The sequence below is a fragment of the Phytophthora sojae genome (genome assembly GCF_000149755.1).
Source record: "Phytophthora sojae unplaced genomic scaffold PHYSOscaffold_15, whole genome shotgun sequence".
Classification (NCBI taxonomy): domain Eukaryota; phylum Oomycota; class Peronosporomycetes; order Peronosporales; family Peronosporaceae; genus Phytophthora; species Phytophthora sojae.
In genome coordinates this window covers 977,501-991,839 of record NW_009258129.1, presented here as the reverse complement: position 1 = coordinate 991,839, position 14,339 = coordinate 977,501, and the positions used below count along the sequence as shown (strand labels likewise).

The following is a 14,339-nucleotide window of genomic DNA, read 5'->3' as shown; positions in this document are numbered from 1 at the left end:
GATTCGCGGCGCCACACATATTCGTTGCATAGAGGAAGCTCGCGATCGTCATGGTGCAGGTCCTGCTCGGCGCTCTCCGCGCCGCTGGGTGCCGCGCCTCCGTCGCCAGGTCCCTGGCCACGCGCAGCGCGCTGCAGCACGCCTTCTCCACGCAGTCCAGCGGTGCGTCTTGTCGACACTACAGTACTCCATTTGGAAAGCAAGCATGTCATTATTGACACTTTTTACTCTACTCTACTGTACTGCACGATGCACAATTACTTATAACAGTGTACACTTGGGGCAACGGCACGCTGGGCCAGCTGGGCCACGGCCCCGTGGTCAAGTCGGGCATCCGCAACGCGTACGAGGAGCTCACGCCCAAGCTGCTGGAGGCGTTCGAGGGCAAGGCCATCACGCACGTCGAGTTCGGCGCCAGCCACAGCGCTGCCAGTACGTCAACTCTTATTATTTATTTATTTATTTATTTGATTTCTTATTTGTGGGTATAAGAAAAAATAGTGACCAAATATTGTGCATTTGTGCAGTTGACGAGGATGGCAAGCTCTACGTGTGGGGCTCGAACGAGTACAGCAAGCTGGGACTCGGAGAGAGCAGCGAGATGGAGACGCTCCCGCGCGAGGTGGAGGCGCTCAAGGGCGTCAAGATCGTGGACGTGTCCTGCGGAGACTATTTCACGGCCGCCGTGGACGCAGATGGCAAAATGTACTCGTGGGGCTGGGGCGGCTCCACCATGAAGGGCGCGGGTGGTCTGGGCCACGCCGGCGGCAAGGACGAGCCCACGCCGCGACTGCTGACGACGCTGGTGGACCAGGGTGTACCCATCTTGACGGTGGAGTGCGGCGAGTTCCACACGGTGGCGCTGTCCAAGGACGGCGAGATTTGGGCCTGGGGCAACGGCGAGTACGGACGCCTGGGCAACGGCGAGTCCGACACGTGCGAGGTGCCTGAGCCTATTGAGTTCTTCTCCAAGGACAACGTCGTGTCCATTGCCGCTGGCCGGGACTTCTCCTTCGCGCTCACGGACAACGGCGAGCTCTACAGTTGGGGAGGCAACAGCCGTACGTTGGTGCTGCTGTGCTTAAAGCGGTGGGTGGTGTGAGTGCTAATGTTTTGCTGTTGCTGCAATCATTGTAGAGAACCAGTTGGGCATTGGCGGTGGTCTGGCCATGGACGTGTACAACATCGAGTCGATCCCCGTCCTGGTGGAGGCGTTCAACGGTCTGTCGGTCAAGCAGATCGCGGCTGGCTACGACCACGCGGCCGCTGTGACGGACGACGGACGGCTGTACATGTGGGGCTCCAAGATCTGGATCGAGCCGCACGAGATGACGGCTGTGAACGAGTACAAGATGGTGCAGGTCGCTTGCGGACGGCAATACACCGTGGCTCTCTCGGAGAACGGCGAGGTCTTCACGTTCGGCAAGGGCAGCTCCAACTGCCTGGGCCACGGCGACCGCAAGAACCAGCTGCAGCCTGTGCAGATCGAGGCCCTGGCCGACGTGAACATCACCTCGTACGTCGCTGCTGGCTGGCTGTCATAGTTGATGAGCGCACTCATGGATTTTATATTAACTTTAGTTGTCTTTGTGGTGCAGGATTTCGTGCGGCGACTACCACATGGGCGCCATCGCGACACCCCACGCCGAGGCCGCGGACAAAGACTTTTCCTTCCGGGAGTAGGAGGCAAACCGAGTCGTAGGATGAACGTAAGCAACAATGTGACTGAAATTGCTCACGTTTTCCACTACCGGCAATGCTTACTCCACGGCTTCGTAGGGGGCAAACACTAGGAAATGCGTGGGTGTTTCGGGTCTAATCCGTCATCACCGGATCCGTCACTAATAGGATGACCAACCTTTTCCAACTTCTTAGATCTGGTTGATACATCCATTCGGCACTACAGCTCTGGCAGTCAATCTTGACGCAACCAACCTGTGGATACTCCCACTCTGCACGAAAGCTTGCTACCTGTAGCTGCGCACAGAACACCAGCGCAGTCGTCCACTTCTGCTCCCATGCTGATTCCAGTTCATTAATAATCTCCTTCATCTTACCCGTCTCCACGGTCTCCTGGCATTCACAGACGAGAAGTGGTGCGCCCTGCCACTTGTTTCCCTCAATGTTCCCCACGCGCTTCACGCAAATACCGCTGCCTGCGCTGAGAACGAGATGACCAAAGTCACACCCGTGAGCGCGAGTATCGAGAATGTATTGGGGCCATTCAGCATTGGGTGGAGCCAAGAAGGGAATCGTCGTCTCCGACGCCTTCGCCAACGCAGTGTATCCATCCAACAGGATACTGGCAGCGATGGGCTCGTTTGAATCGTCCAAAGTCATCGTCATCATCTTGAACTCGCTCTGAAACTCGCCTAGTAATCCAGCCAAAAAATCGTCGAGAGAGATACCTCGTACGCCATTCCTTCGCGACGCACAGAAGATCGCATGGGCAGCCACCTTCTCAAACGCGTTGAACGTCTGCTTTTCAAGTTTCGTGGGTTTACCCATAAAGCACTTCGAGAAAATATTGGCTCGTCCACCAAGTTAGCGAAGTGCAAATGCATGAAGTTGATCTCCACACTCTCTGTTTTCCTCTTCTTTCGCGGTGGCTCAGGTGTAATGGTTGAGTAGGATATTGCCGCCAGTTGTGCCTCCAGTCCACCTCGCTTGTCCCTGAAGCCCTTGCCTCCCTGGGTCTTACGGCTGACATGACAAAATGCTGTATCCAACAAGTCGTACAGCTTGAAGTCCTCGTTTGCAGTCGCGTACTCCACCGCGCTGTCGACGAAATATCGGGCAAACCTTCCGCACGAACGCATCGCGATGTCTTTAACGACAGGGAACTGCAGCACAACACTACCCCAGACACGTTGCTCTTCCCGGTCACTCAGAAGTAGTTGGTAGCGAGGGAAGCGATAAACAATCGTCATCCTCAGTTGCTCGTCCTTGTAGCTGCCTCTCGAGTCGTCTCCCAGCAACTTCGTGGCTCTGGCATCAGTGCCCATAACCACCATCACCAAGCCACAAACACGAAAGACGTTGCGTTGGAAAGCCGCCATGCTCATTCCTCCATCGAGCGACAATTCGTCCAAGATGAAGAAAGGGAGGGCCTTATTCTCCTTCAACATCGTATCACGAACAGCGCGGACAGCTTTCATAGTGCACTTCTCCACATTGTCTCTTCAAAGCGTATCATTTGAGGACGTTGACTCTCCGCCGAACCGCAATGCTCCAGTAGTGATCGGATGAATCCGAAAGCCCACAGAGCTTCTTCTTGGTAAACTGGAGATGGCATATCCAACATCTCGCTCGGAGGCCTTTCGGTACTTTATCTCTGCTCACAACATTAAAGAATGCCCTTGAAATGGATTCAAAGTTGCGGTAGATGCTCTGAGACTCGGCTCCAATGCGGGTGGCAAGCCAGTTGTAATACGGCTGCCGTCCTCCGAGAGCAAAGACGAGTTGTGATTTCCCCATGCCCGATGAGCCGCCCACATAAATGAAGGGAAGCGGCCGCGTATTGAGCGCGTAGTGGCTGTCAATTTTGTCGAGGATTTTGCTGCAATAGTCTTCACAGTAGCGTCGGACCAGCCGACCTCGTTGTTGATAGTATTCCAGTTCGGCGCGGTGGATGTCTTCGCTACAAATTTCACCGACTTCTATGTCGATCCCGGACGGAATCCGCACTATCAAATGTACAGGCCCATTCCCAGCCGCAGCTTCATCATCACCGACTAAAATTTTGGCATTTTCCTCCGAGAGGCCAACCGCGCTGAGTTCTGAATGCGTGTAACTCAAAAGGTCCAGGCCGCTCGTATCCCTTGTAGACTCCGCCACCGCGTTTTCTGTCAGCCACGTACCGTCCTTCTTGGCCAAGAAAAGCTGCAGCTGATCAGCTCGCCCATTGTACTTCAGCACCTTGGCGATCGCGACCTTCAGGAGTGCCACGGACGCACTCGTGTCGATCTCCACAATGAGCACGCCTTCTTCCCCAACCAAAATGCAGTAAAGAACCACCATTTTGCCACAGCGCAGTAAATTCCGGAATGAGAAGAACAGAAGAGTGAGCAACTGTGGACACCAGGTTGCACCTTAACTACCTAACTAGGATCATCCTCTGCTGGGTTGCTGATGTGTGACTGCTAAGCCTTACTGTAGACCATTTTGTTTACAAATTCCAAACTTTTGAGTTTCTTAAAAAATACTTACAAAACAAACGAATTCCGTAGAAAATGGCTAAAACGACAGCGAAAAGGCGAACCGTCGCAATCTTTTGCGGGTCCATTTTGCATCCCGATCCAGAGTTGCTCGATGATTCGTATCGTGTGGGTGCTCGTAGCCACCATGCCGTGGCTGCTGCTGCTGCTCTCGGGGCCTCCTCTCTGGCCCTCGTCGGAACATGAAGCAAAGTCAAGCTGGAGCTGGCGGACGCTGGACGTCTCGTTCGGATCTGTGTCAATGCTGAATGGTGTAGCCACTTTCGAGTGGCGGCAGCTCCTGCGGTGGTGGAGCGGAAGACGAGAGCTCGCACTGACGCTGGACACGTGGCCCGAGCCGGAGATCGACATGGACGAGTGCGTGACACACTACCGAGACGCCAAGCACAACGAGGTCTGCGTCATCAGCAGCTAGAGACTGGAGAAAAGAAATCAATTGACGTAGTCCATGAACCAGTGAACATCTATGTATCGTTCTATACGAGTTTTCGAGGCTAGCAGTCTGGTTACTTGCCGTCGCGCTTGCGTTTGAGGTTGTTGCGGCTCTGCATGACGGCGGATCCAGTGCCGTCGGATGACACGACGTCCGTGACAACGTACGGAGCTTGGGCTGGTTCTTGAGCAGAGAGGATGATGTTGCCTAGGGGCATACTGCTTCGCACCAGTAGGTTGACTCGCTTCAGCACCGAAAGGGGCAGCGGACTCAACACGAACAACTGCCGCTTGTCGGCGTCCACCGCTCGGATGATGCCCACTCCGACGCACGGGGCGTGCACTGGCTGCAAAACGATCCGCGGCGGTCCGTCACGCTCTTCCTCTACAGGTTTATAGTCGGGGTTGAAGCAGAGACCCACGACGCAGGCGTTCAGCGAGAACAAGAGCTGGCTGGGAGGCACGGAAGAGCCAGCGAAGGCGACGTCGACCTGGTCGAACGATACCACGAACGGCGTGAGCTGAGCGTAGGCGCGGTAGATGTCGCCGTCGACGCGGTTCTTCTCTGAAAGCACTTGCAGGTTCTGTAGCAGTGCGCGTGGGAGGCTGCAAGGCGTGCGCGCCAGGAAGTACGAGTGGAATCGGTAGATCCGCATCTCCTTGGAGCTGCGAGCAGGCTGCGTCACGCCCACGGGATCCCATGGCGGGACTCCATGGATACGCCACCGGCCTTCAGTAGGGACGTCAAACTGTTTGTTCTTCGTAGCAGCCAGCATTTGCACGACGTGGTCCGGGTTCGTCTCCTGGATGACGTTGCACAGCAGGTCGTGGCCCATACTCTTGATCCATCCGTCCGTGTTAATAACCAACGGGACACGCGCGCGCTGCCGTTTCCTGGGACTTGAGTCGTCAGACACTTGGCCTCCCCACTTGGCTTCGTACAGACGCAGCAAACTCTTGACTGCCTTCATGTAGTACAGCGGATCATTCCCCGGGTTGGTATTGCCACAGAAGAAGGACCGGATCGGGTTCTTCATGTGCGAGAATCCCGGTCCAAGCAGCGGCGTCGCCAAGGCGTGGAGCGCCACAAGTCCGGACGGGGTCAGCTCGCTCTGCCCCAAGTCCGTATCCAGGAAGGCCACAGTCCCGAACTTCGCCAGCAATCTGTTGACTAAATAGCGGCAGAACGTGGACTTGCCCACGCCCTTGCCTCCGCACACGACGATCTTCTGAGAGACGGGATTCTCCTCCTCCTGCAGACTCGCCTGCAGTCGGTCCACCGTCGTCTGCCAGGGCTCCGTGCACTGCACGGTCCGGAACGAGTCCACGACCACGAGCTCCGCCAGCACGCGCTCCTGCGACTTCCAGTCGTGGTGCGACGGGTCGGCGTCTGACGGCGCCGCGCTCGTCATGTCGAAGCCTGCCGTGAGGTCTGCCACGTCGCTCTGAAGGTGCTTGGGGACGATCATCTTGAAGCCCGGCAGCACCGCCGGCGGCTTCTCGGGCCGCGCGTTCTCGTAGAAGCTCGTGACATTCCCGTACGTGAGGGGGGTGGCTCGAAGCACCAGCACAATGGGGAAGTCGTCCACGAGCTGCATGGCCAGTCGGTCGGCCGCGATCTCCTCGTCCTCATTCAGCGCCTCCGAGGGCAAATTCGGCTCCATAACCTGCAACAGACTGGCGTTGGAGGGTCCGAAGGGCGCCTGGGTCTCCTCGTTGCCCGGCCGGCCCTCGATCACCAGCAGGTTGTTCCATTTGGGCGAGTGCAGCGAGAAGTAGACGCCCAGCGGCGGCCGGAAGCCCAGCACCTCGACGTTCCCCTGGAAGACGCGGAACAGAGCCATGCCGGCGCAGTTCACGGACGAAGTCTTCTGCATGCCGAGCGCCACGACATTGCCCGAGCGCACACACAGCGCGCGGTACTGCGGCGCGGACGCATCCGCCGCGGGGCCGTAGTGAGACCTGCTCGCCATCGTCAATTGGATGATGCGCTCCCAGTGATTGGCCACGGATAATTTGAGGTATTTCTCACACGTCACATGGTCTTATTTGAGGAGGTTTTCCCACACGTCACATGTTGCAGTCAGCTTCAACGTGGAAGATCCATGGTCGTCACTGCAGTGTGTGTAGTGTAAGAGGCTTGGTCCGTGCGAGAGGGGTCTGTTTGTACCCTGGTAGTTTTTGGCGGTGAAGGATATTGACCTGTGCGTTTGATAAGAGTAAAGTCAACGGTCTTGCACCAAACCACAGAGTGCTCGTTCGCTGGAGATATCTAAAACGCGGCGGGAAATAGCGCGTTGCTCGCTGACGAAATGCATTTGGAAGTGCTGAGCTCTCGTTTGCGTAGGACCAGAACATCTTTGCGCCTATTCTCGGCTGGCGTCTCCATCTTGAGCCTCGAGGCCTTGAAGCCGACGGACCTAAATGCAGCCGGCAGGACGTGGAGTTATTTTCGTGGGGGTTGTCTGATGATAACAGACGGCCTCGAGCTGAGCTCTGCGTGCATCCAGCCAGCCTCGCGTTAGCTTCTGCTTCTGCTTCTGCTTCTGCTTCTGCTCCGACGTCGCGCTAATAGCGGCGCTACAACTTAAAAGCGCCATCGAGACCAGCCCCGCGGTGTCGGCGACACGAACAGCGAACGTGCCGGCGGGAGCAGGACATGCTGCCGGCGCTCACCACCAAGCCCAAGCAGGCGGTGCGCCAGGTCAAAGGCTTGACGAATGACTCGATCGACTCGTACTCGAACACGCCGCTAGGAGGCGGCTCGGGGATCGGCGGCGGACTGGTGGCCACGTACGTGGATAACACCGAGTCCGGCAGCGCGACAGCGCGTGGGTCACCGCTGTCGACCAGTCGATCGACTGTCAACACCGCGCGGACGACAAACGGTAAGCCCGCTAACGAAGACGGAGCGACGATGGCTCGAGTGGTGCGAGACCGCAAGGCTTCGGGGGAGGAAGAGCTGTCGCTACGTACGGGGGACATCGTCAAGGTGCTGTCCTCAAAGCGCACGGGGTACCTCAAATGCGAGGCCGGAGACGAAGTGGGCTACGTGCCGTCCTCCTACTTGGAGTTCCTTGACAGCGCGGCAGACGCAGACAGTGTCAATAGCAAGGACAATGCGGCGGATGAAGAGGCTCAACGAGCTGCTGAGAAACAGCGCAGGAAGCAGAAGAAGGAGAAGAGAAAGAAGGAAAAACGCGAGGCCAACGACGCGAGTGAACCCGAGGAGGCAGCCCCCGTCACAGCTCGATCTCCTCGTAAGGAAGCGACCACCAATGCGGAGGACGAAGGCAATGAATCTCCACGCAAGAGCAGTAGGAAGAAGAGTAAAAAACACCGTCAAGACCGTGAAGCAGCAGGGGATGAAAGCCAACGAGGGGGAGCTGAGGAGCCGTCGAGCAGTGCCAGGTCCCGCGCTGCGCCGGAGGACACGGAGCGGTCTCGAAGTAAGAGTAAACACTCCAAGAAGAAGCGTCATCGTGATGTAGATAGCAGTGAGTCGAGTGAGAGCGATGGAGGCAAGCGTAGTGGCCGACATGGGCGTCGTCGCCGCCATCGTCGTGGATCGAGCGATAGTGATTCCGAGTCAACATCTTCCGACGATTCCGATGCGAGCTACCGACGGAGACGACGTCGTCGTCGACACCGACACCGACGAAGCTCCAGTGAGGAAGACGCTGAGGACGACAGCGACTACAAGCGGCGCTCTAGGCGCAGCAAGAAGCGTCGGGACAAGAACGACAACGATTCCGAGCCTGAGGAGGGATCTCGGTCGGCTCGGAAGGCCGAGAAGAAGAAGCAAGCGGCGACTCTGCAGGAGGTGGAGAAGGGGGTGAGCCAGCTAGACATGAAGTCGGACGAGAAAGCAGCGGAGGCCAAGACCACCGCGTCCAGCAAGAAGGAGGAGCCCGACCGAGACCGAGGAAAGAAGGACGAGACAGAACGCAGCGAGGGCTCGTCGGAAGGGCGGGCGACCAACGTGTCATCGAGTCGGAAAGACGACGAAGGTCGCACGAGCTCCACCACGTCGTCTTCCAAGCAGAACGGCAGCAAGTCGACGCTGGGGAGACAAATCGGCGAGAAGATGCGGTCGTTCCTGGGTGGCGGCAGCAAGAAGCAGCACAGCAGCAAGAACTCGAGCGGCATCCTCAACGCGTGTCCGGGTACCGTTCAGGGCGAGGAAGGATGGTACGAGCACGGCGAGAATGAGCGCTACTACTTCGTGCTCGTAGACGGCAAGTGGAGTCTTCTCTACGGACCCATGACTGAGGACGACTTCGAAGTGTTCTCCAACCGGGTGCGTGGTATCGGTATTCTTGTCTTGATATTTTACCTAGCCTTTGGTCTAACATGGGCTTTGGTTGCAGGTGTTGGAGCAAAATCGCGCTATCGAGCTGCCGCCGACATATCTGCACAAGTCCGGCTACTATCTCAACCGCGAGCTGCGTGTGCAGAGGGAGCAGTAACAAGCGTAAGCAACTATCACCATCAGCACCACCATCTTCTAACAAATATATCATGAGAACAAAAGTACCAAGTGAAAAGAATATGTATCCATTCATTCATTATAAAGTGCTGGTCTCATCGAGAGCTCAGCAATCATGCAGGGTTACTTACTTCGTTGGGCCGGTCAACGGTCGCCTAAAGTTTCCAAGACGACCTCCTTGGGGTAGTACAGCTCGGGTGCGATGGTTTCCTCTTGGAAGCTTGAGCCCGTAAGCCACTGCGTCGGCGAGCGCAGCAGCTCCTTCAGTTCCTCACTCAGGGACAACTTTCTCCGCGGAGAAGGCGGCGCCGCGACCTTGGCTCCAATTTCCACTTTGAGTTTGTCAGTCTTTTCCTTCGTGGGTGAGCTCGCTGATAGCGCCGCGTTTGCAGCTACGGCATTCTTCACCAGCTTCCACTTCGTCTGCTTCTCGTGGGGCGACAGCGGCTGCGCAACCCGCTTGGAATGCGACAGCTCCTTCCACGGTCCATCTTCGACTGACTGGTTGGTCAAGCCTTCATCCTCGGTCAGGTCCAGATTCAGAATCGACGGCTCCTTGCGCTGCCCAAGCCGGACCTCGTTGAGCTTACGATCCACGAAAGTTGCTTGCAGCTCGGGGGCGACGCGCTGTGCGACAGCCGCCACCTTTTCTTCGTTGAGCTCCTCTGAGCCGGCTGTGCCTTCTGTGTGGTACTTCATTTTCCCCAGCAATTCGGGCGTGCGCGAAATGCTGAACGTGCCCTCCCTGTGCATCTTCATGAGCTCCGAGAGATGCTGTTGCTGCGGCAGCCAGTACGTTGCCACTGTGTGGTAAGCCTCGCGGTGCCGCTCGTTGAGCCCGCTAGGCACCACACACACTTGTTCAAGCTTGTGCAGCAGCACCGGGGTCTCCTCTGAATGCAACTTGCGGTTGTTCATGCATCGTTCCGCAAGCGTCACCAGCCGCTCCAGAAGCTCGAGGTTCGTCTGGTACCGTTCCTCCAGCTTCGCTTGAGCCTCGCTTTCGCGCTCTCGCAGTCTTGAACACTTGTCACGGACCTCCCGTAGCAGCATCTCCGTCCTCACCATGTGCATTTTGTTTGCAGCCTCGAACAGTAGCAGACGATCAAGCAGGATCTTGACTCCGACGCCTTCTCCAAAGATGTGGTCGCACCATCCAAGTCCGCACTGCAGCCACCGGTTTCGCAACGTGAAAGCTGCAGATGACCACACAAGTCGTTGTCGATGAGCAGCGCTTAGCTTCCGCTTGATACTCAGTGCCGACGTGTCAAATCCTAGCAGCCAGTCTGCAATCGACTGGGTAAGTGACGACGTCTTCCGCTGCTTTGGAATTAAAACACCATCAAGAGAGCTGCAGTCCTCGAACGGGAAGGTGTCCGCCAACCTGTTCTTCGTCGGATCCATTCGCGTTCGAAAGCTGCTCATCTCCTGGAACACATTACCTGCATAGCTGATAGCTGTGTAGTACGCCATAGCAGTGGCATTCTTGCCCGTTGGACAACGCGCGAGAACTTCGGCGCTGGGAGAACGAATGCGCCCAGCATTAGCTGCCCTTTGAAGCTCGTCCTCTGTAAAGGCCTCAGGGGGCAGGCGATAGTTCGCGCCCGTTATTTTCTTGTTCACATTGTGCAGCTCCATGGCAATCTCTTCCTTCGTGACTATCTCGTCCCGATCCTTTCCGAGAAGGGCTCGCATGCAGCGGTCAAGAGCTGCGTACTCAGCCAGCCGTCTGGTGTAAGACTCGTGCACGAGCTGCCGCTGGAACCGCTCCACAAGCGTCAAAAAGTCGCCGCTCATGTCAAGTTCAGCAAATTCAACAGCGGCAGCGAACATGTCGGCATCCGTTCTTTCATCTTCCTCATCAAGAGCGTGCGATCTCCAAGGAAACGTGCGAATCAGTGAGTTTCGCTTGCGGAGGGCTTCGATGAGCAGCGTCTTACGTAGCAATTCGATTTGCGTGTCGATGATACCCAGTCCCGTGTTGAGTGCCTTGGTGGAAGAAGCTGCCCCTGAAGCCGTCTGGATACTAGCAGCACCAGTTGCCTGCGTTCCGATACGAACCCCTCGCAATATCACAGGATCACCCTTGCGATCCATTCCTCTCTCCTGGAGCAAAGTCTGGATGGAAGCCGTATCCTTCGGCAGGATGACTTCTTTGATCTGGTGGCGGTGCATGAGTTGAAGCAGTGTCGTAGGGTTGGCTGTCGTTGGGACAGCAATACCCTTTTCGACTAGCACCTCCTTCTGCATCGTGAACGCTAGAGACTTGACCAGATTTTCAACTTCGGTCGTTGAGATCTGTCGAATTGTCATCTCTCGCAGGAGAAGTTTGTAGTCGTCAGGTACTGCCAGCTCGCGGTTCTTACTCACAACGTGTTCGACGTTCCAAAGCAAATCAGTTTTTCCGAGACTTTCGATTGCTTCATAGAGCTCGGCCACGCGTTCTGGGTTTGGCAGCACAACCGCTTGTTGATCGTCATCGCGATATTTCTTCAGTAGTGTTTCGAGTTCTGCAATCTCTTTCGAGACGGTCGTAGGCAGCGCTACCGACTGTGAGCCGGACTTCGGATCGGCCAGAGTCGGGGAGATCCATGCTTCGTATTTAGCCTTGATGCTTGCTACCTGGTCGATGTCAGTCGGGTCGAACTCTGAAGTCCTCGGGATTACGCCGCGCTCTTCCAACGCAAAGCGAACATTCTCGGGGCTGAAGACCATTTCTTCTTGAGTAATAGAGAGACGTGTGTCTTTCCCGTCGCGCGAATAGGCCAACCAGTTTTTCTTCTCTGCTTCCGTTGAAATGCGGTGATACGGAATTCGCTCCAGCTCAAGTTTGGCCTCCTCGATGGAGTACCATTCGATCATACCTTCTAGCTGTTCATTGTCATCCCCTCCATTCTCAGCTCTGAAGCTGCCCTCAGATGATAAGCGACTGCTGGAATTTTGTTGGTACAGGCCACGCATGCTGGCTTCGAGCTTACTTTTTGACAGCGAAGGTGGACTTGTCCCGATCGAACTGGATCGTTTTTCAGCTTTGATCAACTCATTCTGCCGCTTCATCTGCACAGGAATCCACAAGTGCATTTTCTCCAGGACGAAAGGAGTGTGCTCGCAGTCAATCGTGTGCTGCAGCTGCATCTGAACAATCTCATCCAGCCATTCTTGCACCTGTTCCCACCGGTTTTGAACACTAGTAAGCGCTCTATCATCCACGTCTGCAAAACCCTCGCACTTTTCATCAAGTAGCAGCAGCAGCTCGTGTGTCCGCCGCCAGTGCAATCCCTTCTTCTCCATCAACCGCAGTTCACTCAAAGGACCATTCGGCTGTGTGATAGCCATCCAACGGGACTGAATATTCGAGACACCCTCCGAGTGGCGAGCATTGAGTCCCTTCAAGCAACGCTTCTCCACAATCTTCAAGAGCACCGGCGCGCGAGTCAAGTTTAGCTTGCGCTCTTGCATGCTTACGAGCTCCTCCAAAGCATTCAACAAGACCAGCCACTTTTGCTTCACCTGCTGCCATGCAGTACTCAGTCCAACGTCTAGCCCTTCGACCTCCTGTTCGATATGATCGAGAATTTCCGGTGTGCGGTGAGCATGGATCTGGTCTGCGGCTTGAATAGTCAAGAGCTCGTCCAGCTCGGGTTGAAGATTAACCCAGCGTTCGTGTACCTTCATTACCACATCTCGGTAGTCTTTGGCCATCTGCGCGACCTTCTCCGTGTACTCTAGCTCGTCCTCATTAACACGTTCCTGTTTGCTGTGTGTTGGAGAGCTCTCTTGTAGGACGAAGATATCCCACACAAGGCTAAGTAACACCGGTGTGCGCTCCCAATGCAACTTCCCCTTGGATTGCACCTTGAGTTCGTCCAAGTACCCTTTCATGGTCATCCAGCGCCGACGCTGAGCTGGCACAACTGCATCGTGGAGACGCCGGCGTGCCGCTTCGTGCTGCTCGATATACCTTGATTTCCACAGCTTGTATACATTATTCGCTTGCTCAAATAATGAACTCTCCGAAAGTTTCAAATGAAGACGCAAGTGAACTTTTCCCCGGTCAACTCCTAAAGGGCTCGGAGCAGCGTATGCGGTACCACGCAGGTTTGTAGTCGGCAGATAGAGGAGTTGGTACATGTCATCGCGTGGATGCTGGTCAAGAAGATCCATCAGCGGGATGCAAGCGGTGCCCAAATACGAGTCGACGTTATTGCGATCTTCATCCATCACCTTGACTCTTATCGAGGCTCTCATGATCATTTCGAGTACCTGCGCCAGTTTTGCCAAGCGAATGTGCTGATACAGTCGGTGGCGAACCTGTTGATCGTCATACTCCAGTTCGTCCACTTCGGTGTCAAAGAATGACAGTAGTCGTTCGCCTTTAGCGATGTCAGCGTGGCCACCCTGGGCATCCAAAACGTACAACTCGTCCAACTTCGGAACGTATCGTGTCATGAACGCCTCGTGGAGCTTTTGAACAAATTCGCGCACACGAAGGGTGCAGGTACCCACATTTGCCTCCACAACTACAATATCATGGCGTGTTTGCTTGCTTTCGTCAGCAACTACGTCAGCCCCCCACGGAAGCCTCCGTTCAGTCATGTAGTCGCCCAGGCCCAAATCATAAGCCGTTTCTTTGACAAATAACTTCGTTTGCTGTACGGAATGACGCCATTGACTAACAGCACGAGAAGCCAGATCACTGCTGCCAGCTTTTGCCCTTGGCGCTACAATTGTAGATACGGAGGTAGATGAGAGCATCTTATCAAGAGCGCGCACGAGACGACGAGCCTGAGATAACTTTTGCACTTGGATCTCCATTTCAAGAGGCTTTTTCAGCACAATTTTCCCACCACCGGAAACGGGAGGTCCAGCTGCAAGGAAACTGCAGGTGAGTTTCTTCTTGCGGTCGTGAAGTGTTGTTTTAAGCAATTCCGTTGGGCAGATGCTCCAGAAATCCATGCTTGATCTGAGTTGTCGCGCGTACACGTCTACACATTTCTTGTCAACGTTTTTGATTCGGGAAATAGTCAGCGAAATCGTCCCCACCACGCGCTTTCGTTCCGATCCCTCTTGGTTCACGCGTAGAATCGGCTCGTCTTGCGGCTTCAGCTTATCACCGACTGTCTTCATCGGAATCGTGACAGTTCCGACCTTCGCCTTCGTTTTCTTATCGCGGATGACCAGCTTCACTTCAGAAACGCGAT

At 55.6% G+C, this 14,339-nt stretch overlaps 6 protein-coding genes across 6 annotated transcripts; 3 read left to right on the top strand and 3 right to left on the bottom strand.

The window, feature by feature from the left end:
• Positions 1–32: 32 nt before the first annotated feature.
• PHYSODRAFT_533148 (hypothetical protein) lies at positions 33–1,683 on the top strand (the record flags this gene model as incomplete). Its single annotated transcript, XM_009540572.1, has 5 exons — positions 33–162; positions 271–432; positions 528–1,061; positions 1,138–1,516; positions 1,599–1,683. Coding segments are annotated over 5 exons (1,290 nt in total), but the record flags the coding sequence as incomplete, so codon positions are not given.
• Positions 1,684–1,815: 132 nt separating this feature from the next.
• PHYSODRAFT_307661 (hypothetical protein) lies at positions 1,816–4,163 on the bottom strand (the record flags this gene model as incomplete). Its single annotated transcript, XM_009540571.1, has 4 exons — positions 1,816–2,478; positions 2,505–3,167; positions 3,343–3,779; positions 4,154–4,163. 4 exons carry the CDS (start codon positions 4,161–4,163, stop codon positions 1,816–1,818), a joined length of 1,773 nt encoding a protein of 590 aa, XP_009538866.1.
• A 148-nt stretch (positions 4,164–4,311) lies between these two features.
• PHYSODRAFT_307660 (hypothetical protein) lies at positions 4,312–4,632 on the top strand (the record flags this gene model as incomplete). Its single annotated transcript, XM_009540570.1, has 1 exon — positions 4,312–4,632. The coding sequence occupies one exon, from the start codon at positions 4,312–4,314 to the stop codon at positions 4,630–4,632; it is 321 nt and encodes a 106-aa protein (XP_009538865.1).
• Positions 4,633–4,723: 91 nt separating this feature from the next.
• Positions 4,724–6,622, bottom strand: PHYSODRAFT_533258 (hypothetical protein; the record flags this gene model as incomplete). The annotated part of the gene is made up of 2 exons (XM_009540569.1): positions 4,724–5,543; positions 5,592–6,622. The coding sequence occupies 2 exons, from the start codon at positions 6,620–6,622 to the stop codon at positions 4,724–4,726; spliced, it is 1,851 nt and encodes a 616-aa protein (XP_009538864.1).
• Positions 6,623–7,308: 686 nt separating this feature from the next.
• Positions 7,309–9,118, top strand: PHYSODRAFT_532690 (hypothetical protein; the record flags this gene model as incomplete). Its single annotated transcript, XM_009540568.1, has 2 exons — positions 7,309–8,949; positions 9,020–9,118. The coding sequence occupies 2 exons, from the start codon at positions 7,309–7,311 to the stop codon at positions 9,116–9,118; spliced, it is 1,740 nt and encodes a 579-aa protein (XP_009538863.1).
• Positions 9,119–9,282: 164 nt separating this feature from the next.
• Positions 9,283–14,094, bottom strand: PHYSODRAFT_320068 (hypothetical protein; the record flags this gene model as incomplete). The annotated part of the gene is made up of 2 exons (XM_009540567.1): positions 9,283–12,040; positions 12,212–14,094. The coding sequence occupies 2 exons, from the start codon at positions 14,092–14,094 to the stop codon at positions 9,283–9,285; spliced, it is 4,641 nt and encodes a 1,546-aa protein (XP_009538862.1).
• Between the last annotated feature and the right edge of the window lie 245 nt (positions 14,095–14,339).